This window comes from Zingiber officinale, chromosome 4B (genome assembly GCF_018446385.1).
Source record: "Zingiber officinale cultivar Zhangliang chromosome 4B, Zo_v1.1, whole genome shotgun sequence".
Lineage (NCBI taxonomy): Eukaryota > Viridiplantae > Streptophyta > Magnoliopsida > Zingiberales > Zingiberaceae > Zingiber > Zingiber officinale.
Window position 1 is genome coordinate 99,582,055 of NC_055993.1, and position 16,041 is coordinate 99,598,095.

The window sequence follows — 16,041 nt, forward strand, 5'->3', positions numbered from 1 at the left end:
ACATTCTTGAGCAATAGCATTTTTAATGTCAACCGCGAACTGTATTCTTTCCAATAATACGGGAAGTTAAAACATTCATCTGATGATATGAATAGAAGTTAGCAGATAGGATTGGAGGACCCGGTTCGATCCAGTAAGACCGGACCTATAATGAACCAGGCGACCTGCTGAACCAGGCGGTTAGCCACCGTCTCGAACCAATCAAGATTGTACGAGACTGATCCGCGCCATGCCCGACCTGGTTTGGTTTTTGCTGAACAGGCGGTTGAATAGGTTGTTCATGATATGAACCCGTTCCGGGCCGATGATCCGGGCTGATTGACCGAGCATGGTCCGTTTAAATCTCTCGCGTCACCCGGCCCAGCACGGAAACTCCGAACAAGTCTCCTTCTCTACCCTGTTCGCAAAGGAGGGACACGAAAGAGAACGAGTAGTCGTGTTGGAATTGTTGAAGTGGAGTTGCGAGCATATAATGGTGAAGGAAGAAGAGGAGGCGGAGGAGATGACGGAGGCGGCCGACATAGTGCATGCATGGAGTTGGGGCGCCGGCACCGATGGGCAGTTGGGGACGGGCTTGCTCCAAGATCAGCTCCTACCCCAGCCGCTTTCTCATCTCCCCGCCTCCGTTTCCCGCATCGCCTGCGGAGGTGCCCACGCCATCGCGCTCAGCGGTATTTTCTCCTTTCTCGTAAGGCTTGCTTTATCTAAAACAATACGGTTTTTGTTGTGAACAAGAAGAAAGATCCTTTTTTTTTCTTTATTCATTGTAAGTGTTTAGGAATTTTCTTTCATATACTAAACCACGACAACAAGCCATGTGAATTACTTGGGATCCGTTACGTGAATTTTATCAAATGATTGAGCTTCATAAAATTAGCATTCATGTGCTTCTTGTTAATTCCTAAGCAATCCTCCACCTTCAATATCCGAGCTTGGAACTTGGCATCCTCCTTAATTCATTTATAAACTATAAACGGCAAAACCACATCTTTAACCTATCATTGTCAATTGTTTTTGATAAATCTTTAGCCTGCATTGGTGCCTTCCTAACTTCTAAAGTTGCTAAAATATAGTCCATCTATTTCAATGCTGTGATAATATCTCCCTAGTGTGAATCTTTCTGATTCTCTTCCAAGGCAATACAATCCATTGATTTCAGTATTATAAAGTCTATCTCTCCTCTGTAGGCTATGGATTCAAATTAGCTTACAGGTATTAGGCCTCGCGCTATTTACTGTTTGTGATATTTTATTTCTTAATGAAAAACCTACTTACACCTCATTAAAAAAATAAAATGGATATTCTTGGACATCAAGCAGCTTTTATTTTGTTGAAAGCCTTATCTAAAATGTTCCCAGATCAAAATTAGAAATAGGGCATCGATTCGTGGAAAAGCCGTCTTCAATTAGTTGCATGTTGAAATTGTTGCATCATCATCATCATGATAGTTCTCCATATCATTGTTGATTATCATTCAAACAGTTGAAATTGTTGAGTTTTGGAGGTTGAATTTATTTTGAAGATTTGTGCTGTTTTTTCATACTTTTTCGCATTATGCTTCAGCTTGTTTAGAGGGCCTGCTAACTCTTCCTAATTGTTCCACTTGATTTTATTCTTAGAATGAATTTTCTGTTTGTAGCATTATGAAATACTTGAATTAACTACTAATTATTGTGACACGTTTATGCGGATCTTTTTGTTTTCAACTCCATGTTTGTAGCTTTGCATTCCTCTTTACAAGTACTATTTGGTATGTTTTCTAAGCAACTCAATGTTTACAAAGTTGCTAAGATGTTAATCCATACATGACTTAACTTCTCGTAGGCGATGGTAGTGTTCTCACATGGGGAAGAGGTACACAAGGTCAACTTGGTCATGGGAAGCTTGAAAGCTGTTCTCAACCAAAGCTCGTCAATTTTTTTGAGAGTTTTACTGTCTCCTACGTTTCTGCTGGATGGAATCACTCTGGTTTTGTTACAGGTTTTTGCATGCTATAATGATTTGTCCTTTTCATCTTAGTTCAAACTCAATGGCTGTATTAATTCTCTAAAATATGTTGTGCATCACTTTGCTACTTGTCCCAAATCTTATACATTTGTGGTCAAATTTGTTTGATTATTTTTAGGAAAATTGGCCAACATAATAGGTAAATTTCTTGCAGCCAAACAAATGGAAAGTGTTTTTTCAATCCATGTTATGTAGATAAAAAGCTAAATTCAACTCATGTTACATACTAACTGATCATTAAATATATGTACATCCATCTGGGACATGCTCCACTTAAGCATACGACAAGTCATCATTGCCAATGAGCAATGGGATGACATTTCATCTGCTTTACAACTTTGTAGTATAAATAGAGTGAATTATATTATCAATGCGCAATTTTAACTTTTAACTTCATTAAGAAAACCAATCTGTAGTAGAGAAAATTTTTTCACATAGTATGACATCAAGATATTCTTTTTCTGCACTCTTGATGTTTTTGTTAGTTTTATTGTTGGGCTATTTTTTGTGGTTTTTGGAACTATCCTACATCATAGTTCTAGTATATGCTATTTTGTGAAGCCTTAAATAATCTGCATTTAGTGAAGGTATAGCTCAAGCTCATGATACTTTATCACTGATGATAATATGATTAGTTACTTATTCCTCATTGATAGTCTTCTTATGATTCTACATGTCATCATCTTGACTTATTGATTTTTCATAATCACCTTCCTAGAGGAAGAAACTTAAAGATTTGGATCACCTGATTCTACCTGTTGCTTGAAACCTTTAATTTATTCTGACAACTTCTCCATCTGTCACCTGAAGTTGTTTAGTTAATTCATACGGTGCTGGTATTTTTTTCCCTTCCCCCTCCTTTTTGAGTTTTTTTTTCCTTCACTTTGCATAGACACTGGGCGTCTCTTTATGTGTGGAGATGGCTCATTTGGGCAGCTTGGCAATGGGGACAACCAGTCACTTGACCATCCATGCGAAGTTCTGTTCTTTCCCTCAGGTCATGTTAAGCAAATAGCATGTGGGATGCGTCACTCACTTGCCTTAGTGAAAGGTAATGGTTAAAAGTGTCCATTTCTGCATTACCGGTTCATAGTTAATCCTTCAATTCTGAAGTCGTGACAAAATCTTGTAAAACCAAATATCAGTCATACAGTTTTACAGTTGTAGTTCTTTATATTTGTAAGCAGGACCTTCAGGTGTTGTTGTCTATGGCTTTGGATCTGGGAGACATGGGCAAATTGGTAGGCATCTTTCTCGGAGTCAAAGAACAGTAAATTATCCTGTAGTTGTTGAAGGACTTAAGGACAGTGAATTAGTCAGCATACATGCCAGTGGTGAGCACAGTGCTGCATTGTCAGGTATTATCAGAATAGTTCAATTACCAAATGCTGTTCAGATTTTCTTATATGATGATTGAGCGATGTAATTCATCTTTTTCGTTAGCCGATGGACAGTTATACATTTGGGGTAGACGCTTTGGTGGGAATGTTGATAGTTGTATACCTCAACTCGTACCTTTATCCTTGCCGATTTCACATGTTGCCTTTGGCTGGAATCATGCCTTAGTAATGGCTGGTATTTTTTGTAAGAGGTGTTAATTAGTTTATCCCACATCATATTTTGGATCATGATATGAGTTGCATTTCAACTTCCTCACAGGTGGATTAGTTTACATGCTTGGTGGGAACCGCCATGGTCTGCTTTCTGGAACTCAAGAAGCAAGCACATTGGAGCATAGATTACCTACCTCTGCTTCACTCACCACCTTGGATGGTGAGTTTTCTTTTCAACTATGATAATTTTGAAAGTTGAGGCTACATTATTTGACATTAAAGATTTCTTCTAGTGTCAGTATTTGTGAGACTGATAGATTCATTATGTTATGGTTTTTACAAATTACCATATCTTTATGGTTCTATATATATATGCAAATTTGCTAAACAAATTTCTTATCTATTTTCCAGCCCTTCTGTCTTTGAATAAGATTGTTATTCTCATATTGTTTAATTAGTTCCCATGTAAGAAATGTTTTCTCATGATCATAAATTCCAGAATCTGTTTGGACTCTGGAGACAGTTGTTTTCCCTGTTAAGCAAAAGGCGGCGAGAATCGCAGCAGGGGCCGAACATTCTACTGTTTTGACAGGTGAAGACAACAATATATTGTGTTTTTGCATCTTCATTCAGTTTAATGCTATTCGACTTAAAGATTGTTGTTTGAATTCTCCCAGAAAAAGGATTAGTAATGACATGGGGATGGGGGGAGCATGGTCAGCTTGGCTTGGGAGACGCATTTGATCGAACTGCCCCACAGATTGTTAATTTGAATTGGAACGAATCTTTTCCTCTGTCTCAGTTAGCTGTTTATTGTGGCAGTGGTTTCACAATTGTGGCAAAATCCACACAATAAGCTGAGTGTTTGGTTCGTGACTTGCGTATCAATTCACTCTTTTTCATTTCATGGTATTTTGCAAGTCATGTGTATTTGTCTATGATTAGGTCTAAACTCCAAAGGTAAATTTGTTTTGTAACATAATTTTTTTGTATTAAAAAAATGTATCACATGATACAATTTCCAGAGCTTATGCAATCCTCTAGTATTATTTCTATCTAATATGAACCTGAACATAAGTTGTTGAATTCAAGATTACTTTCATTATCAACACACACCTGCTACACAAGAAAATTTATGAGATCACTTTCTCCCAAGATCTGTACAGAACTAGAATATTTGCATATTAATATATTATTGTTAGTTTATTTCGTTCGTAACAATTGTTTGTTTATTAACAATCGTTCAGATATTTGCCCATGTGAAATATAGTATTCTTTTATCCCGAAATTAGTTTCAGATAACTGGTGTCGATGTGCCCATTTAGAGGATTGGTTCCTCTCACCTTATTCAGTAAGTGGTTTAGGTTGATATCATTCTCGTATATCTTTAAATTAAGGATAGAAATTGAAAAGAGGAGAATCAATAGTTGATTTAGAATACTGATCAGCAACACAGATTCCCGAGTCCCATGTGCAAGAGGCCTTCAGTTTTCTGTCGAGTGGATAAAGAAGAAGACATGTTTGTTCCATCAGCAAAAATTTCTCGCAGAGGCCTTGAGGTAGGCCCTCCAAAAGATAACTTCATGACTATGATACTCCATTGCGCAAGAAAGGCAGGTAATTAAATTACATGGGTGTCAGATAGTGTTTTCTTTACACTTCTATATACATAATTTAGAACTTGCTTGTTATTTATGCATACAAATAAAACAAGATCTGCAGAAGTGCAAGATGAAACAGTGTTGTGCATTTATGTATAGTTATCTTCACAGACAACCATGTGCTCCAACTTCATCTACATGTAAGAAAAATCATGTGGGCTAAAGAGTCTTTAAATAGATGCTATGATGAGTGTGCACTATGAAAAAGCTAGAGGGAAAGAGGAAAGGGAATAATGCAGCTTTAAGAATGGGCTTAAATGGGATAAGATTCACTTTATCAGGGCCTTGCAAAGAAGCTTTGTTAACTACAACTCATGGCACCAAAAGAAACAATAGTCTCCATGTTTAAGTGACTTTTAGCTTAAAAGAATCCTCCTTTTTCTTTTTAAACACTTTGTGCCAATTGAAGCTTAGGCAGACGAGATTCTTCGATGTGGTACATCAATGGTGGATGACCCAACTCAACTTTGTTGCTAGTGGACAGAGAAAATTATTTATGAATTTTTTGCTTTAATTTTGTAATCCATAGTTGGATTTTTTTTGTCAGTTGCGACTGTTGTAATCTGTAAAAAGGATCACTTTCCAGGTTTTAGCTTTGGCAGAGCTTGTTTGATCTCTCTCAATAGGTAAAATTTCTGAACATTTTACCAAAACTTTATACATTCCATCTCCCTTTCCTTATTTATTTGTTTTCACCTCAATTTTTCATTCAATTCGTCTTTTTGTTTTTTCAGACTTGGCATTAGAACTGGCTATGATTGATCTGCATTGCCGCAGCTCATGCTTGGCAACAATCATGGAGAAGGTAAGATCGATTTCAGAATCAATCACGTAGAATCCTTAGCATTTTATGGTCAAAGCACAACCACTGCATGACTGCAGCCGCGACTATTTTACACTATTCGCCCATGATTTCAATGTCTCCAAGATTTATTTTTTAGTTCATCACGTCCAACATGAACTTCTGTGTCAGTATTTTAAAGGACACAGATCAGGCACATGTATTAGAAGAAATAATAGCTCCAAAGCATGATGTTTAGAAGACGCTAAAAAAGTTTTCACCATCATAACTTTGTCTTTTTTTCATTTGTTTTGCTTAAACTATTAGCATGCTCTGTTCTGCTTCATTATTTACAGGCTTCTTCACAGATCTTCATGCCGCCACTGTCCAATTAACTATACTGCCAAACATCAGTCAAACTTTGATAGAAAATTTCCAGGTCTGTTCATAGATTATTACATTAATATCTTCGAGTTTGTCAGCATGGATCCATTTCCATGAACACAGGATAGCTTCAACCATTGAAGCTCACCGAGCGGATCCAAGGCCGAAGACAGTACGTTGCATGCACGTGAGGAGCCCAGGTAGCACGTGTCTACCCCCGGTGGGTGGGATTCGAGGCGGCAGAGAAATTTAAGCGAGCGCTGTAGGAGCAGTAAAAAGCGTGCTGTGGATGGGAAAAGCGAAGCAGAGAGAGAAGCGATGAACCATTCAGCTTTTTTACTTGGAGGACGAGGGAAGAAGACAGACGCCGCTGCGTTAACGTATTCTGATGCGGTATATAATAATGACGTTACGTCGCTGCTAAAAGGACTCTGAGACTGTGTGTGTGAGAGAGAAAGATAGAGAGAGAGAGAGAGATAGGCGCGGTGGAGACGCCCAAGCTTTCGCATCTTTTCTGGGCTTCTCTGCTCTGCTCCACGGTCACGGAGTCTACCTTTCTTCGACTCATCACCTGGTCTGCTTTCCCTCCTCTTTTTCCTTCTCTTGAAGAGAGAAAAGGAACGGACTTTGTGGAGAAGTTGAGAGGAAGTGAAGTCTGCAGATTGTAGTTTTATTTTGAGATAAAGAGTTAGAAAATAGCAGGAGAGAAGGAGGTGGATGGCGGAGCTTGTTTGCAGGAGGCGCTGGTTGTTGTGGTTGTTGGTGCTGGCGGCCGCAGCTGTCCATTTACCGTCCGCCGCTGCCGTGAGCGGTCGCCCGGCTGCGAGGCAGAGGCTGGAGGTGCAGAGACATCTCAAGAGGCTCAACAAGAAGGCCGTTACGAGCATCAAGGTCTCTCCTTTCTTTCATTTCTCCACGACCCTAAGAGCTCGTTCTTGTGTTCTTGGTTCCTATCAGTTAATCTACTTGATTAACCAGGGATACATTATTTTCCTTACATCTTTCTGTTTGGAAAGCCACAATTTTAACTTTAAAAAAGGATGCAGAGTCCTGATGGAGATATGATAGACTGTGTGCACATCTCTCACCAACCAGCCTTTGATCATCCTTTCCTCAAGAACCACACTATCCAGGTAACTTCCTCCTCTCTTCACTTTCTCTGCTTTTCATGGGTGCTGATTTCTCTCCACTTTGCTAATGCTTTTGTGCCAAATTGTCTCAGACCAAGCCAGCTTTCTACCCAGACGGCCTACTGTTTGATGAGAGCAAGACTACATCAGAGAACAAGAGCCCCTCCATGGCTCAGTTATGGCATCAGAATGGGAGGTGCCCTCAGAACACCATCCCCATCAGAAGGACAAGGAAGGATGATCTGCTGAGGGCCAGCTCCGTTAAACGATATGGCAAGAAAAAACACAGGAGCCTCCCAAATCCAATGTCAGTTGACCCTGACCTTCTCAATGAGAGTGGTCATCAGGTAGTCAAGTTACTAAGAAAAATAATCAATCAATCAAAAAGAGAGAATAAACTCAAGTTGACCACCCTGATTTACTCGCTTGTTTTTGAATCCTTTTGAATAGCATGCGATTGCTTATGTAGAGGGGGATTCCTATTATGGAGCGAAGGCGACCATAAATGTGTGGGAGCCAAAGATTGAGCAGCCCAATGAGTTCAGTTTGTCTCAGCTCTGGATTCTGGGCGGCTCCTTTGGGGAGGACCTCAATAGCATTGAAGCTGGTTGGCAGGTTGCTTCGCTATACTTGCCAACAAACGTGATATGATGATACTGAAAAAGGTTAAATTTTCAGGCATACTAATCTCCTTAGCTTTGTGTATAATCAGGTTAGCCCAGACCTGTATGGGGATAACAACTCAAGGCTGTTTACTTACTGGACTGTAAGTTGGCATAATCCTTGTTTGCTGTTATTTTGTATTTGTTTGTATGCTCAAGTAAGATGGTAGTGTTCATTTCTTCTGTTTTTAAACAATAAATGCACTTCTTAAATCTTGTTTTGTGATTGGATAACTTCTAATTGTTAGTATATATGAAATTTCAGAGTGACTCTTATCAAGCAACAGGCTGCTACAACTTGCTCTGCTCTGGGTTCATTCAAATTAGCAGTGAGATTGCAATGGGCGCAACAATCTCTCCGTTATCCAAATATAGAGGTTCCCAATATGATGTTAGTATACTTGTTTGGAAGGTAAAAGAGGATAAATTGATAAGTATCAGTAACGGTTTTCATGAAATGTCGCATGTGTAACCAAATGGTTCCGTTATCTGAGCAGGATCCAAAAGAAGGGCATTGGTGGATGCAGTTCGGGAACGACTACGTGCTTGGCTACTGGCCGTCGTTCCTCTTCTCATACCTAGCAGACAGTGCCTCCATGATCGAATGGGGAGGTGAAGTAGTGAACTCAGAGCCGGATGGCGAGCATACCTCCACTGCAATGGGCAGTGGTCATTTCCCTGAAGAAGGATTCAGCAAGTCGAGCTACTTCAGGAACATTCAAGTTGTCGACGAATCAAATAGCCTGAAGGATCCTCGAGGAATCAGCACATTCACCGAGCAGTCCAACTGTTACGATGTGCAGACGGGCAACAGCTATCGATGGGGGCACTTCTTCTACTACGGTGGTCCTGGAAAAAATTCCAATTGCCCATAAAAACCACTGAATTCCCTCTGTACATTTAGGCATTATATAGTTTTGGTTTTGCGATCCTTTGTGGTTTTAGCCGTCTCTCAGTGGAAGAGCTCAGAGAGTTGGGAAAAAAAAATTCGGGTTTCTCTAAGAGAAATTGCCCTGTTTTAGGGTATCGCTCTTGTAACTCTTTCTTCTGAATCATTTGTCCAGTTTTATCATGGTAGCGAATGAGGTAGTTTCTGCTTAATCTTTTGATATGATTTTTAGTGTCGAAGTGGTGATTGTAATGGGAGACCACAAGGAATAAAGGAGTCGGAATGAGTGGTGTGTGGATGAGTGATGGCAGTGAGATTTGCACTGAAAGGAACTTTATGCCAATGATCACACTTGGCTTCTTCATGCACTCCTGGTCCTTTTTTGCCCTTTTCCTTTCACATGCATTTCAGATTTATTTCGTGTGCAGAATGTTTGGAAAAATGCTGAAAGTGTTCATTCTATTTTATTTTTTGATGCTGTTGGATTTTGTTTGATTTAAAACTCTATCCATACTGAGAGTCTCGAATTTTTTTTCAAGCAAGTTTTAAATGAATACGTTCATTCATGTTCATAAATGATGTGTTCGCAGCTTTTGAATCTCATCTCTAGACAAAAGAAGGTGCTACATTTCTGTCTTTTAGAAAGTCTTCTGTAAAGTTCTTGTAAACGTCTTTGTATCATGCATTTGCGCAAGATTCTTTCTGTGTATGTATATATATATATATATATATATATATCACTTGTGAGGGAAATCATCAGGAAAATACTGAAAAATAATAACTGCATAATGTCACTTCATATTGATTTTGACATGAAATCATCATGCACTAGTGGCTAGAGACGGATTGTCGGAGCAGATCCGAGCATTTCTTCCAAATTTATCTCCTTTGTGTAGAGTTAGGGACGGATTAACGAGATGGTTGAGGATGAGCAAATTATTTTTTATCATATAAATTCGAATATCATAAATTTAGTGCGTTTGAGTGTCTTCTTCAAATTTTGGTCATCTGTACTAATGGTTAGTAGTCATTCGTAATTAATCTCGGAGTTATGATGCAGCGGTAGGACATCTAGGTTATCACCAAAGTACCCGCGGTTCGATCCCCAGTTATGACGAATTTTTTTCTTCCAAATGGGGCGCATAACCAAAGAATACTAGACTTTTGGACTGCTCGCCGCTCACTCTTCCCGATTTATTCCGGTGGTCGATAGAAAAATTCTGTGAGATCAGGTCGATCACCTTAGGATTAGTCAATGAGACTAACTGGATTTATCATTTAGTAGCCACTTATAATTTACCTTCTCCGTGTTGATCTAAAAATAAATTAATAAGAATATTAAGATAAACAAATCATCTTTTACCCCGTGAATCTGAATATCATTCCTCAGACAATTAACAATAGGTCATCTTAAATCACCATCCTATTCGAATTGTCATAATCGCATTCATGAAACAAATTTATAATCTGAAAATGAATACTGTGCCACTTGAGCGTTCATTATCACTCAAAAGGGAAAAAAATTATATGGTAATAATTCTTAGAAAAATGTTTTGATAGCTTTCAAATGTTCATATTCAGGTGAAGATGAATTTAGAACCCAATAACTCGGTAATAACTCCGAACCTCTTGTATCGCAATAGTTAGGGTTGTAGATTTCTCATGGTTTGTGTGCTTTTAGAGGAGATCTAAGATCTTATAAAAAAGAGCATTTCCTTTTTTACTTTTCTCTGCCAGTTATGAAAAAGAAGTCTAGGGAGTATTCACTCAATAGTAAACTAAACCCTTTCAATGAATTATAACAAGTTCATGAGACATCTTCCCTTTCAGTTCTGATTTGAACATGCAATTAAAATTTGAGAAAAAAATGTTAAAAGTGTGTTTGGTTAAAAGGTGATCAAGCAAGAAACAATTCTAGAGATCAAATTATTTGTTGTCACAATACCATTACTTTTTTATACCAGAATAATCTGTCCTTTCTTAAATATGCTAACTGATCTGCATGGTATTTTCTACAATCAGACATGATCATCCTCTCTTCAGAAGGAATGCAGCGTACATAATTAATCAATGGACCAATGAATGAAACATGATAGAAAAGGAACTTCACTCACTAATTTTTATCGTCTAATTCTAGGTTTGCACCTAAATTCGGCCAGAAGTGCTATGTGGTCGGATGACCATTCCGGCGAAGGAATAGCAGTATTCTTGCGAAGGTTTTCCTCATCCAATAGCTCCAATAGAGATTCCACTGACAAAGAGTCAGCTAAAAACACAAAATGGATTAAATGAAAACCAGTTTGACAAGGCATTGCCACACACAGACTAACAATTGACGGCGTAGATCCAGTTGTTGGGAAAAGACAAATACCTGTGTAAAATATATAATCTACAGTGCCAATGAAATCCCTGGTACAATTTGTGAACAAGGGTTCATGTGTTGTGGCATCCATTCTCCTTCTCTGTTGCTCTAACCCAGGGCTAACTCCTGCCATTCTTGCAAATGATGAGTATGCACTAACCTGTCAAATTCGCTATGCATATTAAAACCAAAACCTCAAATGTAAACATAAAAAAATATATATATGTGGAAAAATACCAATGGTAGTTGATGAGTTATCTTGTGTGTAGGATGAAGTATGCCTAAGGGATCTACGGCCAAGTCTGGATGCAAATGCTCAACTTTTCCATTTGCAAGCAAGGCATGAGGGGTGCTGCATTCGCAAAATTCTTATTACCTTTTATATTGCTTATGCTAATGTTGAAAGTATGAAAAGGTTCGAACCTTCCTGGTAAAGAGTTGAAATCTCCACAGACCAACATAGGAATATCTGCACTAACAGCGATTTTCTCCAAACCTTTTAAAAGGGTATGAACCTGAGAGGTTTAAACCAACACAATATGTTTTCCTTATCATGATTGATACTTAAAGAGATGCAGCAAAGAATGCACAAAAGGAAGCATGGAAATGTAACCTGCCAAAGCTTAACATCCTTGTGTTCATGATGGATATTTACATGGGTGTTTGCCTGCATGGATATTTAGAATATATCACAAGCTTACCACAAAAACAAAATTTGCAGAGTCTAGACCAAGTGATTAAAAGGCAAGTGAAAGAAAACTCACAACACAAATGAGCTGTCTTTTTCCAGGATTATCAGTGCCATGGTTACTAAATTTTGCTTCTAGAACCACAATCAGCGCAATGTTATCCTGCATGCAGAATAATCATCTATCAGTGCTGAGGCAATGAAAATCAAACAAATTAAAAAACCAATCTCACAAGAGAAGACTGGTGACCTTTACAAGACGATTCAAAGCAACTTTCTTTTGACCTGCTTGAATCGCAATATCTGTCAATGATTGTGCAGCCTTATTGAACTCGACCTGAATACAGATATATTCAATCAACCTTGCATTTGCATTTGCATTTGAAAGGATCAATCATACAAGAAACATAGTGAAAGATTCAGCTACCTCATACTTTTTGACATGTGAAAACCTGTCTCTGCGGAAAAATGTAGCACAGCCATCAACAGTATTTGGGTTGCCACTATAGATCTGAGCCAAAAGTTGTGTCACAAGAAATAGTTGTATAGAAGCAAGAACATGAGAAAAAAAATAATGAATGCAATGTGAAAGTAAACCTCTGAAGTTTTTTTCTTGTAAAGTGCCTGATACCCATGTTTATCAAGTTCTGGAGCAAAGAATTCCTCAAAATGATCATTTTGGACCTACAAAAATGTAAACCATGATCTACATCACAAACCAAGAATATAAAAAAATTTAAACCAAATCAAAATATGTTCCATAGAACAAAATAGTAAGGGTGTTAGGACAACAAGATCCAATGTAAATATATTCCATTAATATCAGTTATAACACAGTTAGATTGGAAGCTATTGCAAAGATTAATATCATATCTAGCCTAAGGAAGAAAGCCAGCATTGTACCTCTTGGAGACAAAGTATATCAGCATGATAACCAATAATTTCCTGCAACAAATTTTGTCTCCGGTAGGACCATGAGAGGGCCCAAGTTGGGCAGTAGTTATACACCTCACTTGTGGCATACACATCAGAGAGGATATTATAAGAGAGCACAGAGAAAGTCCCAGCCGATATTCGCCCATCTAGATCTAATTGAGCCAAGGGATCTCCATTCACAGCAATCATTCGTCGTGGAGTAGGTGAGGGCGCTGGAATTACTCGTGATGTCAATACAGTATTCACATTTCCAATAGTTGCTCTTGTTTCTGCATCTACTACCACACATTCAAACTTGAGAACATGATTAATATCTTCAGCTGTTGGTGTGTATGTCCTAGAAAAACCAACTTCAGACCAGGCTTCCCCACTTTTATCAGCAACAGTTGTAGGATATAAAGATACTGAGCCAGAATTTGATGTAACAGCAGATAAGCCTGCGCTAAAACTACCAGATCCGCTTACATTCAAGCGTCCAAACACCTCTTCCTCATCCGCTCCATTTTCATTTAGTATTTTTTTGGCTCGGTCATGCAATGCACGATGATTTTGCCAAGCATCAGAGAAACACCTAGGACTACAATGATAACTCTTGGAAATAGGCACTTTCTCCTTGAGACAAATCAAGCATTGTAAAGTTGCCTGCTCAGTTGGATGTATACTGCATATGGCAAATTTTTGGTCACCAAAGTTTCGGTACCTGGATACAAGAAATGGTTATATAAGTGGGAAAAGGTTTTATGACTAAGAACAAGCACAGCAGATTACTAAATATAAACATTTTGTGCATGATATAATGAACAGAATATTTAAAGGAAGGCCCCAACTAATGAAGGATATTAAAAACAAGTTGATAGATACAACTAATTGTGTACAGAATTGGAGAGAGATTTTCAAGAAAAAGGTATAAGCTCCCCGAAAGTTAGGCATCACAATTCCAATTGAAGAGCTCATTTTCTTGTAGTTGAAGTTCTCCAAATATCTGATTATTTCATTCAGTTCCTATTGCGCAAATTTATCCTGGTTAAGAAAAACATTTTATTTGTTTCATCAAAGAAGCATTAGCTTGCACCATATATAGTTGCCGAGCAATTTCCAATTGAATCTGGGATAAGAAGCCAAACATGTAAATAGATTACTCTAACCATGTCTTGTCCATGTTGCATCACAGATTCAGGATAATTACATTCTAACTTGCAGGGATTTCCAATTGAATAATAACCCAGATATATAAATAAATTACTCGTCATATTGCCATGTTGCTTATTGCTGAGTGACAAATCAAACATATTGATACTATATTTTCCACATATTGGTTTCACTTCTACTTAAATTTAATAGGCAATTGATCAATAAGAACATCTAATACTAAAGTACAAAAGGAAAGTTCAGAGTTGACCCATTGAGCCTTGATGAAAACATAATGTAATAAAATTGTTACATTCAATAATTCAACATTAATTGCAATATTATATGGGTTTTTTCTCTCACATCATATAAATAAAAACTCTCTTTTTCTAACTAACTATAATAATTAATTAGGGACTCCAAGAAGTTTTCTCGGTCACTAAAAATCATGTGAGAATTCATTTCTCTTGATATCCAACTAGGAAATACTTTGATTACTTAGAGAGAAACCTATACCGGAAATACATCAAGAGAAGTATTAACAAAACTCAAAAACTAATAGCATCAACAACAGAACCAAAGTTCCACATAGGAACCAGATGAAATAGTCATTAAACTTACCATGATCAATGTATATATATGTGACATAAATGGTGAAAAACACATGAAAAGGGAAAATAAAAGGATTCAAGCGAAATCAAGCCTGGAGAGAGAAGGGCAACGATAAATTAACACCATTTGGTAAATGAGTAAAATAAAGCAAGCCAAATGATCACTCACCACCTATATCTCACGCAGTATCCATGTAGCGGTGTGGACTCAGGAACATCATCATTCGAGATGGAACCATCGGGCCGGCGCAAGAGAACATAAGGCGTGATCTCGCATCCAACGACGGGGATCTCCGACGTAAGATGAACGCGGAGGACAGTCAGCATACTTCCCCACGATCCAATTCCTCCCTCCCAATATCAAACCCTAACAGCAACGCTTCGACAACAATCTCCGAAGTTGATCTTACCGAAGCGGCGCTGTTTCCAGACAGGAACAGGCGCGGACCCGCCATCACCTGATCTTAGCTTCCGCCAGCGTTGACCTCCTGAAACCCAATACCTAGAGATCAGTAGCAGCTCGAGTGCTCCAAATCCAACCAAAAAGAGAGACCATTCCTTGGACGAAACGTGGAACAAAACGATTTCATACAAATCCCCGTCATATCAGAAAAAACTACCATACCTTCGAATCGATCGATCCGTCGGTCGTTCGTTGTCGATCGGAAATCCTTCAAAAAGGGTGAGATAGCAGAGGACAGGGAGAGTGGGGCGCAGGTGAGGAGAGGAGAAGTGGCAAATGAGAAGGCGATTAGGGTTCCGATGCGGAAGGAGAAGAAGAGGCAGTGAGTGAGCGGCGTCCACGGGTGGAAGAGCGGAGTGCGCTTACGATGTGCTCGCTTGTGTACCCTGGAGGGGGACGTCATCGCTGTGGATGTTGTTGTATTTAAACAGAGTATTCGGGGTATTCCATAATTAACTCGGTCTATTTTTGTAATTCTAAGCCATTCCGTTCTGTTTTTAAAAGAAATAGAGGGTTCAATTAGCAGTCACATGACTTGCACGTGACATAAAATCCAAATGATTGAATAATAGCATATATGGAAGGGCTATAAATTGGATAAATCAAATTTAAAAGGAGCAAACTGATTGTTCAAAAAGTTAGGATGTATTTTGCAAAGATTCCTGCTAGTGTACCTGTCTAGTCATCGGACCCACTGTGGGACCCTTCGGGGATCAGCGTGGAAATGATTGATTGGTTGAGTATATTCTGACTGGTTTAGATACGATATTAGGTAGATCTAATACG

General features: G+C 38.5%; 3 protein-coding genes across 4 annotated transcripts; 2 read left to right on the top strand and 1 right to left on the bottom strand.

Annotated features, from left to right (window-relative positions):
• The first annotated feature begins 313 nt into the window (after positions 1 to 313).
• Positions 314 to 4,586, top strand: LOC121975699 (ultraviolet-B receptor UVR8-like). 2 transcript variants are annotated; one of them, XM_042527515.1, is made up of 8 exons: positions 314 to 671; positions 1,825 to 1,980; positions 2,900 to 3,058; positions 3,195 to 3,365; positions 3,451 to 3,591; positions 3,667 to 3,780; positions 4,060 to 4,152; positions 4,238 to 4,586. In XM_042527515.1, exons 1-8 carry the CDS (start codon positions 329 to 331, stop codon positions 4,414 to 4,416), a joined length of 1,356 nt encoding a protein of 451 aa, XP_042383449.1. In that variant the 5' UTR covers positions 314 to 328; the 3' UTR covers positions 4,417 to 4,586. The 2 variants fall into 2 exon arrangements, with proteins under 2 accessions (XP_042383449.1, XP_042383450.1); XM_042527516.1 differs by having other exon boundaries at positions 3,451 to 3,582.
• Positions 4,587 to 4,729: 143 nt separating this feature from the next.
• LOC121975700 lies at positions 4,730 to 9,279 on the top strand. The gene is made up of 8 exons (XM_042527517.1): positions 4,730 to 5,847; positions 5,956 to 7,277; positions 7,433 to 7,519; positions 7,609 to 7,863; positions 7,967 to 8,131; positions 8,229 to 8,282; positions 8,444 to 8,590; positions 8,676 to 9,279. The coding sequence occupies exons 2-8, from the start codon at positions 7,104 to 7,106 to the stop codon at positions 9,051 to 9,053; spliced, it is 1,260 nt and encodes a 419-aa protein (XP_042383451.1). The 5' UTR covers positions 4,730 to 5,847; positions 5,956 to 7,103; the 3' UTR covers positions 9,054 to 9,279.
• A 1,717-nt stretch (positions 9,280 to 10,996) lies between these two features.
• Positions 10,997 to 15,647, bottom strand: LOC121975702 (carbon catabolite repressor protein 4 homolog 1-like). The gene is made up of 12 exons (XM_042527519.1): positions 15,418 to 15,647; positions 14,962 to 15,280; positions 13,021 to 13,753; positions 12,715 to 12,801; positions 12,545 to 12,628; positions 12,368 to 12,454; positions 12,194 to 12,280; positions 12,043 to 12,096; positions 11,853 to 11,944; positions 11,667 to 11,781; positions 11,439 to 11,589; positions 10,997 to 11,333 (listed from the first exon to the last, which is right to left on the bottom strand). Exons 2-12 carry the CDS (start codon positions 15,117 to 15,119, stop codon positions 11,188 to 11,190), a joined length of 1,794 nt encoding a protein of 597 aa, XP_042383453.1. The 5' UTR covers positions 15,120 to 15,280; positions 15,418 to 15,647; the 3' UTR covers positions 10,997 to 11,187.
• Positions 15,648 to 16,041: the final 394 nt, after the last annotated feature.